The 10,689-nt window shown below is 45.0% G+C and overlaps 1 protein-coding gene across 1 annotated transcript; it reads right to left on the bottom strand.

Annotated features, from left to right (window-relative positions):
- Positions 1–9,798: 9,798 nt before the first annotated feature.
- Positions 9,799–10,455, bottom strand: LOC133092258 (large ribosomal subunit protein eL13-like). The gene has a single exon (XM_061191505.1). The coding sequence runs from the start codon at positions 10,438–10,440 to the stop codon at positions 9,826–9,828; it is 615 nt and encodes a 204-aa protein (XP_061047488.1). The 5' UTR covers positions 10,441–10,455; the 3' UTR covers positions 9,799–9,825.
- Between the last annotated feature and the right edge of the window lie 234 nt (positions 10,456–10,689).

Raw genomic sequence — 10,689 nt, 5'->3', positions numbered from 1 at the left:
GAAAAGCCCGCGTGCCGCAACGAAGACCCAACACAGCCAAAAATAAATAAATCAAATTAATTTATTTAAAAAAAAGGTGTTATGCCTATTAAAGTCACCCAAATAAATTGAAGTGATAAAATATATTAGATATGCTGAGGGGAAACAGGTGCACTCATATATTACATGGTTCATTCGTTAAATTTTTTTTTTAAAATAAAGGTAGAGGAATGGGGACATTTTAAATTTATTTATTTATTTTTGGCTGTGTTGGGTCTTCGTTTCTGTGCGAGGGCTTTCTCCAGTTGCAGCAAGCGGGGGCCACTCTTCATCGCGGTGCGCGGGCCTCTCACTATTGCGGCCTCTCTTGTTGCGGAGCACAGGCTCCAGACACGCAGGCTCAGTGGTTGTGGCTCACGGGCCCAGTTGCTCCGTGGCATGTGGGATCTTCCCAGACCAGGGCTCGAACCCGTGCCCCCTGCATTGGCAGACAGATTCCCAACCACCGCGCCACCAGGGAAGCCCTCGTTAAATTATTTTGAGGGCAGTTTGAACGTGTGTCTGTGTGTGTGTGTGTGTGTGTGTGTGTGTGTGTGTGTGTATGCATGCATAGGTATAAAAATCTGGTATTTCCACTTTTAGAGGATTAGGTCGGTTAGGAATGATTTGGCCATAAATAACAAAAATCTTGACTGGGTTTACAGTGGCTTAAATGCACAGGAGTTTATGTTTCTGACCCAGCAAGAGGTCTAGAGGCAGAGTTACTGGCATGAGGCCAACAGTCCAAACCTGTTCAGGATGGACCCCTGGGATGCCCTTGCATTTCTTGTTTAGTCACAATAAGATTGCCTTTGGCGGCCACAGAAATTCACCACCCAGATCTCCTGGTGAGGGAGGAGAACTCACTGACAGCCCATCTTTCTGGATTTCCCTGGTGTTTGTTCTGAGGGGGTTGTAGTGCAAGCCCATTCCTGTAAGATGCTTGCTGTAAAGGACGTTAGTGGGCCAACTGGCAACTTCTGAATACGGTCCATAGATTAGAATATAGTAGTGAATCAAGGTTAATTTCTTGATTTTGATCATTGTACTGTGGTTATGTCAGAAAATGTCCTTGTTTTTAGGAAGTACACAGAGAACTCTTTAGAGACAAAGGGACATAATATCTACAGCTCACTCGCAAATGGTTAAGGAAAAAGTATACAGAGGGAGAGAACGGTAAAGTAAACATGGTAAATGTTAACATTTGGGGAATCTGATATACAGAAATTCTTTTCTTTTTTTGGCAACTTTTCTGTAAATCTGGAATTGTTTCAAAATTAAAAGTGAAACATATCTAAAAAAATTCTCTGAGATTCAAACTAGGTCTCACAATAGTTATGAATTTGTCAGGGTTTATGGTACAATAATCAGGGGAAACATGATATGCTGTTACCAGTTTTTACCCTTTCTTGTATTTCCCTATCACTTAGAAGTTTCTGTGCTAATTTATCTAACACCAGTAATAAATTGCTACTTCTCAATGTAAATTAAAAACAAAAACAAAAATCAGGGCTTCCCTGGTGGTACAGTGGTTAAGAATCCTCCTGTCAATGTAGGGGACACAGGTTCGTGTCCTGGTCCGGGAAGATCCCACATGCCGTGGAGCAACTAAGCCCGTGCGCCACAACTACTGAGCCCACGTGCCACAACTACTGAAGCTCGCGTACCTAGAGCCCGTGCTCTGCAACAAGAGAAGCCACCGCAATAAGAAGCCCACGCACCACTATGAAGAGTAGCCCCCACTCACCACAACTAGAGAAAGCCCGTACGCAGCAACGAAGACCCAACGCAGCCAAAAATAAATAAAATAAAATAAATAAATTTATTTTTTAAAAAAACCAAAAATCAGTTTTTAAAGCCCTACTCTTACAAGGGGAAACCAGTAGGAAGCAGAATTTGGTTCAGGTGTAACCCTGCTGATGCACCTGCCTCATCCTTTCCCTCTGCTCACCTGCTGACATTACGTCCAATCTCTGGGCTCCGTGATCCAATCCTGAGTTTCTGTCAAGTGGCCCCTTTGGTCTTAGTGCTTTGTGTTTGCCCAGGATGAGGGCCTTGAAGCTCCTCTACATTAAATTCAGTTCTGATTGTGTCTTTGCCATGGTATATCATTTCCTTAAATAATATTCCTTGTCTAACCCTGGACCCTAGAACCCACCACTCTCTCTTTTCTTTTTGGCTCAGCAAAGCTTCAGCCATTCTACCTTCCCTTCCCCCATCTGGACAGAAATAAAACCCGTTTATTTATCCCTTCAACAAATACTTACTAAAGGTCTACTAAGAACCAGGCACTGTTTTAGGCCCAGAGAACAAAACAGACCAAAACTATGCCCTCATATAGAACCTACATTCTTGTGGAGGAAGGAAGAAAACAAAATAAATAGACCAATATACAGTTTGATAGATGGGGATAGATTGCTACCGAGAAAAACAAAGCTTGTCTCATGGAGCCTCTGGGTCCACGTCCAAGAGGAAGTGACTGGGACTGAGAGAAACCAAGAGGTAGAGATTCATTGTGAATCCTGAGAGGTGACCAGAGAATACTTTTCCAGTAGGAGAAACAAATACCTATTGCACCAAATCAAGCTGGTGCAAGTGATTAAGTTCTTTCCAGGAAGGAGAATAAGCAAAGTGTAATTGGACCTTCTCAGAAAATAAGTGAATGTGATCGTCTGATAGTAAAGATAAGTACTTCTCTGAGAACTGGTATCCTGATTTCTGGCTGGGTGGCCTGCGTGCTGCTACTAATGAGATTCCAGGGATGGGAAGCTTCAGGGTGTAATTTGTTATCTTCACCAAGACAGTCTGTGTTGCAGTTTACAAAAGCATTTACAACGTTGCGTGACTGTTCCAACCGGTTCTAATTGTCAGGCACATGTTCAGTGTCAGGGTCTGTGCTGGTGTTTGGTAGAGTTTGGATGGAGCAGCTGCCATGAAGGAGGGAAGGAATGGAGATTCTCTGTGCTCCTCCTGCCTCGCCCCTACCCCAGGCTCAGGCCCTAAACATCCCAGAACTGTACTTAAATTCCCCCGGACCCTTCACCCTGCTCAACCTTCCCCTGTAGCAGGGATAGGGCAGTCTGTTCCAAAATTGTCCTCACTCCATTATTTACCTTTCATTCAAAAAAAAATTTCATTCTTTCATGGTAGGGAATTGCAGAAGCAAAATAATCTGATGAAATGATCTCACTCTTGGTCATTCTCAAACTTGAGTGTTCACATCAGACACGTGAGGGAGTAAAATGGTCATTCCTGGGCCCCAGGCCAGATCTACTTAGTCAGCATCTCTGCGGTGGATCCAAGTAGCTGGTATGGTCACTGAAGATTGAAAATCCCTGGTCTATTCCATACCTGGGACTTCCCAATGCCTTTATAAAACAGGCACTTGTTCTGCAAACTGCCCTGATAAGACACACGTGGAACCTTGTTAAACAAATTCATTCACAGCCCCCATCCAAACTCCTGAATCAGAATCTCCAAGACAAAGGCCTGAGAATCTGTCTATTTAACCAGCTCCTTGTGTTTTTCTGTTTTGTTTTGTTTTGTTTTTTAATCAGAGAAGTCTGAGCATGCTCCTAGGTGATTTAAAAAAAAATAGGACAGGGAAGCCAGACTAGCAGAGAACACACATCATAGATAAGCCACAACTGGCTATTTCTGGATTAAGTATCCAATTCCAGTTCAGTCTGCTGTGGCCAGTTAGGATGGGGTCACATGGTATAAAATATGACCCTTTATATCATGAAAAGAAATGTCAGGAGTTCTGGAAACATAACAAGGACAACAAAAAACAAAGGTGTGATCTAACTTTTGAGTAAAGGCTTGAGTAGTTTTCAATTTATTGCAAATAAAATTGGCAATTCCAAGATGAATGAAGTAAGAAAGGATGTGAAATAAGGGGAGTTTAAGCTGGAAACTGAGAGCACAAATAGATGTCACAGTCTGAGTTTTCAGTGGTGAACTTCGTGTTCCCATTTGTCCTGAGTGGATCGCTGATTTTTGCAACGAATGGAGCTCTGCCCTAATCGGAACAATTGCTCAGAAGCAAATGAAATGGATATATTATGGAAACTTGGATTCCATATTGCTTTCCCCATAAAACTCCTAAAAGTTGTGCCAATGCTATAATAATCTCTGAAAGTAAATGTAGAGCCCACTTCTATCCAGTGATTACCTGGTATGATGCCAAACTACTTGGCCCTGTGGCATATCATGTGCTCCTCTAGACCACAGGTTCTCCAACTTTTTGGTTTTAGGACTCTTTGCACCATTAAAAAATTATTGAGAATACAAGAGCTTTTGTTTATCTGGATTATATCTACTGAAATTTACTGTGCCTGGATTTAAAGCAGAAATCTTTAACGTTTTAATTTCTTTATTCACTTTAAAATAACAATAATAAATGTATATGTTGACAAATATTTTTCCAAAAAATTCAGCGATGGAAGTGCCATTGTTTTACATTTTTTGCAAGTATCATTAATGTCTGGCTTAATAAAAGACAGCTGGGGGAATTCCCTGGTGTTCCAGTGGTTAGGACTTTGCGCTTCCACTGCCGGGGGCCCGGGTTTGGTCCCTGGTCTGGGAACTAAGATCCCACAAGCTGCTTGGCGAGGCCAAAAAAAAAAAAAGATAGACAGCTGGATGCTCATATCTGCTTCTGTCAGGTGTGACATCACATGTCAGGAAGCCTCTAGGAATGCCATAGCACCCTCATGAGGGAACAAGAGTGAAAAAGGCTTCAACGACTCCCTCAAAGAGTTTAGGGGATTCCCAGATGTCCCCAAACTATTATACATTCTGAAAACTGCCACTCTCGCTATTGCAGTTAGTAGGAATATAGGCCAGGCCTTGGAAAACATAAATTATTTTTTCTTCTTAAATGTAAACAATCTTGGGACTTCCCTGGTGGCACAGTGGTTAAGAATCCGCCTGCCAATGCGGGGGACACGGTTTCGAGCCCTGGTCAAGGAAGATCCCTTAGTTGTGCCACGGAGCAACTAAGTCCGTGCACAACTACTGAGCCTGCGCTCTAGAGCCCGCGAGCCACAACGACTGAGCCTGCGCGCCTAGAGCCCGTGCTCCGCAACAAGAGAAGCCACCGCAATGAGAAGACCGTGTGCCTCAACGAAGAGTAGCCCCCGCTCGCCACAACTAGAGAAAGTCCGCGCACAGCAACGAAGACCCAACGGAGCCAAAAATATAATAGATAAATTAATTAATTTAAAAAAATGTAAACAATCTCTTGCTTGGGTCTTATAATATCCTCTTAGGCTTTAGCTTCATAACTCTCTCCATCCCCTCATCAAATTCATTCTCCACTGTTAACAGCATCTTAAGACAATGAGTTGACATTTATTGAGCAGTTTCCACATACCAGGTCCTAGGCAAGGCACTCTGCATGCATTATCTCTTTTCATCTTTATTCTGACCTGTGAGATGTTAGAAAATATATATACTGGGCTCTGTCCGTGGTTCCTGGCACAGAGCTCCTAAAACCATTGACATCTCCTAAGTGATAAGAGCACTAGGAGTATCTTTCATTCTAACATACGGTCTTTAACCCCGGTTCCTAAATCCCTTGGAATTTCCCGGGTGATAGCCGTGTCTTTTGTTTTAGTGAGGTGACTCTGGGTGGGCTCCTGCATGGGGGCTGGTCACCAGCAAGATCAAACCATGATTAGAAGCTTGGAATTTTCAGCCCCACCCTCCATTCTCCAGAGAGGGAAGAGGGGCTGGAAATGGGCTGATGATCAATCATGCCTACGTGATGAAGCCGCCATAAAAATCCCCAAAGGACGGGGTTCTGAGAGTTTCCAGGTTGGTGAACACATGATGGTGCTGTGGGAAGGGCACATCCAGAGAGGGCATGGAAGCCACATAGCTTGCCCTATGCATCTCTTCCATCTGGATGTTCATCTGTATCCTTTATCATATCTTTTTATAATATACTGGTAAACAGTAAGTGAACTGTTTTCCTGAGTTCTCTGAGCTGCTGTAGCAAATTAATTGATTCTGAGGAAGGAAAGGGTCGTGTATAGCGCATCAGTCAGAAGCACAGGTGAAAACCTGGACTTGTGATTGGACTCTGAAGTGGAGTGGGAACAGTTTTGTAGGACTGAGCCCTTGACCTGTGGGATTTGATGCTCTCTCCAGGCAGGCAGTATCAGAACTGAGTAAAATTGTAAGACACACAGCTGGTGTCACAGAGAATTAGTTGGTGTGGGAAAAACCCCACACACCTCTGGTATCAGAAGTGTTCTGAGTGTGGCAGTAGTGTGAGACTAAAGGAGAAACACAAGAGGAAAACTGAGGGGTTTATTTGCACAACCCCAGAAGATAGGTAATATTATTATCCTTAATTTACTGATGAGGAAAATGAGACCTGGAGAAGGGCAGTAACAGGCCTCAAATTGCAGAGAAAGTAAGTTGCGAAATCAGGAATCTAACCCAGACTTCATGCTTTTAATTGTTTGATCTTTCTAAATAGTAAGTAGCTCATTTCAAGCTCATGTATAATTTCGAAGCAAAATTTCTCATTTTGTTACCGAACCAAACTTGGGTCCGCTTGCCTGCACACAGTAAAGCCAAGACACCGGTTGTGATGAAGGAAAGTGAAGTGTTTATTGCAGGGCATCAAGCAAGGAGTCCAGGGCAGCTAATGCTTAAAAGACTGGCACTCCCCAACGCTTTCAGGGAAAGGTTTTTTTTTTTTTTTATAAGTGTTTTTTTTTTTTTTAAACCTTTGGGTTTATTTATTTATTTATGGCTGTGTTGGGTCTTCGTTTCTTTGCGAGGGCTTTCTCTAGTTGTGGCAAGCGGGGGCCACTCTTCATCGCGGTGCGCGGGCCTCTCACTGTCGCGGCCTCTCTTGTTGCAGAGCACAGGCTCCAGACGCGCAGGCTCAGTAATTGTGGCTCACGGGCCTAGTTACCCCGCGGCATGTGGGATCTTCCCAGACCAGGGCTCGAACCCGTGTCCCCTGCATTGGCAGGCAGATTCTCAACCACTGCGCCACCAGGGAAGCCCCAGGGAAAGGTTTTTAAAGACAAGGTGAGGGAGGGGGGTTGTGAGGTGTGTGATCAGCTCGTGGATATTCTTTTGATTGGTTCGTGGTGACGTCATCGGGAGTCAACATCATCAACCTTCTGGTTCCAACCAGTCTGGGGTCTACAGGCTTGTGGGCGGCATACAGTTAATTTCTTCCACCTGGCGGGGGTTTCAGTATCTGCAAAACAGCTGAAAGGACATGGCTCAGAAGATTATCTATAGCCCTTGAGGAGGAACTAAAGGTCCTTGACTTTGTTTAATGGCTAAACTATTATTATTTTGTCTTGCTTGACTGTTTTTCATTCTTTCTGCATTTTCTCACTCCTCTGATTAAATTTACTCTTTGGAACTCAGGGAAGGCCTAGGAGGCTACAGTTTTTCTACAGACAAGAGGCAGGAGGAGGACGTGGGGGGCAGGAGAGTCTGTTCTGGGAAGGCCCCATGGGGTCCTGCTCAGTTACAATTTTATGCATTACATGTGCATTTTAAATTGTTTTAAGTTTTCAGAAATTCAGTTCAGAAGATTACATGTCTACTGGGAACCCTACAATTTGAAGTTTTCTATTTTCCTGTGTATTCATTAGGGTTGCTCTGTAACCTGGCTTTGGAAAGTTTTGCGTCTTTGGCTGTCTATTGGTTTTGGGGAAACCTGGTCTCAAACACCCTCTGAGTTTGGGAGGAGGGTTTCTGTCATTACTATTTTTTTTTTTTTTTTTTTTCTGGCTGTGCCATGCAGCTTGCGGGATCTTAGTTCCCCGACCAGGGATCGAACCCATGCCTCCTGCACTGGAAGTGCAGAATCTTAACTATTCGACTGCCAGGGAAGTCCCTGTCATGACTATTATTCTACTCATTTGTAGTGGGTTGAATAGTGTCACTCAAAAATTCAGGTTATGGAACCTTGGGATGTGACCTTATTTGGAAATGGGGTCTTTGCAGATGTAATTAAGATAAGGCTTGAAATGAGATCATACTGGATTAGGGTGGGCCCTAAATCCAATGAGAGTGTCCTTACAAAAGACAGAAAAAGACACAGAGTAACATAGGGGAGAAGGCCATGGAAAGACAGAGGCAGAGATTGAAGTTAGCTGCCACAGCCAAGGAGCCCCCAGCACCAGGAAGGGACAAGGAAGGATTCTCTTTCAGAGTTCTGGAGTCCAGAACTGTGAGAGAGATAAATTTTCTGTTTTTCCAAGTCTCCCAGTTTGTGGTAATTTGTTACAGCAGCTCTAGGAAACTAATATACCATCCTTCAAGACCTGGCCCCAAATTGACCTCCTTTCTATGGCCTTCCCCCATCATTTAAGAAAGAAGTATTTCTCCCTCCTCTGAACTCCAAGAATACTTGCTGTCTGTGCCATTCCTGAGGGTTCAGCTTTTTATTTTGTGTATGTCAGCTTCTCCAGAAGGAAGGTTTCTGTTTTAATCCTTCCTTGAGTTTCTGCTTAGCTCCTAACTCAGTGATATTGGTGCAGGAAGAGTGGGGCGCGAGAGGATGGTCACGTCCCAGGTCTCAGGTGAGTCCCTGCGATGGCTGCCAGGTGAGGGCTCTTGGCTTCATACAGGAAGGAATTCAAGAGCGAGCCGAAGTAGAGTGAAAGCAGATTTATTCAAGGAGATACCACTCCATAGACAGAGTATGGGCCATCTCAGAAAGTGAGATTGGCCCTGAGATATGGGTGATTAGTTTTTATGGGCTGGGTAATTTCATAGGCTAATGAGTGGGAAGATTATTCCAACTATTTCAGGGATGGGGTGGAGATTTCCAGGAATTGGGTCACTTCCCACTTTTTGGCCTTTTATGGTCAGCCTCAGAACTGGCGCCTGTGGGTGTGTCATTTAGCATGCTGATGTATTACAATGAGCATGAAAGAGGCTCAAGGTCTAATGGAAGTTGACTTGTCCACCATCTTGGACTGGTTGGTTCTAACCAGTTTATGTTGTGTCCTCAATGGCTCTGTCATTCTTTTAAATGTGCCCTGCCCCCTTCCTGTCTCAATATATAGTGTTTAATACATAACTGTTGAATATGGTTTTCCCAATTCTTTCTTTCCATTTAATGAATCCACATTTAATGAATCCACTCAACAAATATTTATTGAGTGCCTACAATGTGTCAGGCATTATTTCTTACCTTTGGGATAAATCTCTGAACCAAAAAGACAAAATTCAGTCCTTATGAAGCTTACTCTCTAATGAGAATGCAAGTTTATGTATTGAAATTCACATGCCCTAGCTGCATATTTTAGACTAGTTTATGTAGCTTTTCCTGTCCCTTTACTGTCCAGAGCCAGTTTCCAATGCTGGGACTATCCTGGCATCTTTTCAGATCTTCTGCTTGAGTGCCAAGGCCAGAGAGGAGGGGGGGAAGTGATTTGAGGGGATCTCAGTTCTCACAGAATTGTTCTCTCACATAAGCCATCCTTGTGTCCTGAACTTCTCTCTGCCCATTGAAACATGTTTGTAAACTGTGTTGGAGCCAACTTCTGGAGATTTGATTTGTAAGTCTGGATGCAAGCGGAGAGAACAGGAAGGCACATGCAAGTCTGGGCACAGTGTTAGCCAGTGTTAGCTTTGGTCTAGTCCCAGACAGGTGGCTGGTGCCACTTTTGCCAGGACCATCATCTGTCCTCCATTGCTTGCAAAATAAGGAATTCCTGCCTTTCTAAGTGGGTACAAATGTTAGGCACCAGGACAACATATATGGGATAAGTAGGGTGTTTTTTGTTTTTTAAATCACAATTTGCCAACAGCACTTTATTTTTTCTTTTCAACATCCTGTTCTGCAGCTTCCTTGGCCCTTTTTGCCGGGATGCCAAAGAGCCAGGCGATGGCGCAGGCCATGCGGAGACTGGCGGCCACCTTGAAGTTCTTCTCCTCCTCCGTGATGACTCTGGCTTTCTCCTTCTTGTAGACGGTTCGTATGGGCATGACTGGTCCTGTCAGCTGGGTGGCCAGTTTGAGTTCTTCAGCAGTGCTGTCTCCCTTCTTGGGGGCCGAGGGCTTCCTGGGGAAGAGGATGAGCTCGGAGCGGTACTCCTTGCGCCGCTGCACGTTGGCCGGCAGGGACTCCGTGCACTTGTTCCGCTGCCTCGGGCCCACTGAGATCCCAATGGTCCGGGCCACCTTCTTGTGGATGCCAGCCACCCTCAGCTCCTCCAGGCTGAAGCCCCTGCCGGCGCCCACCTTGGTGTGGTACCTGACCGTGGGGCATCTCACCACCGGCTGGAGGAGGCCAGACGCGGGGCGCGGGGCGATGAGGCGCGCCTTGGCCTGCCCGCCCTTGCGTCTGCGGATTTTGCCTGTCGGCTGGTTGAACCACGTGGCCACGCGCCCCTGCCAGTCCTTGTGGGAGTGGAGCTTCAGGATCATGCCATTCCGGCTGGGTGCCACGGCTGCGGCCGACTGGCCTCCTCCGAGGGCTCACGGCCGCGGAAAGGCAGGGTGTATTTTTTTTTTTTAAACATATATATTTATTTATTTAATTAATTTTGGCTGCGTTGGGTCGTTGTTGCTGCACGCGGGCTTTCTCTAGTTGCGGGGAGCGGGGGCTACTCTTCATTGCGGTGCGCGGGCTTCTCATTGCGGTGGCTTCTCGTTGTGGAGCACGGGCTCTAGGGC

This window comes from Eubalaena glacialis, chromosome 5, assembly GCF_028564815.1.
Source record: "Eubalaena glacialis isolate mEubGla1 chromosome 5, mEubGla1.1.hap2.+ XY, whole genome shotgun sequence".
Taxonomy (NCBI): domain Eukaryota; kingdom Metazoa; phylum Chordata; class Mammalia; order Artiodactyla; family Balaenidae; genus Eubalaena; species Eubalaena glacialis.
This window is presented reverse-complemented; position numbering and strand designations above follow the sequence as displayed.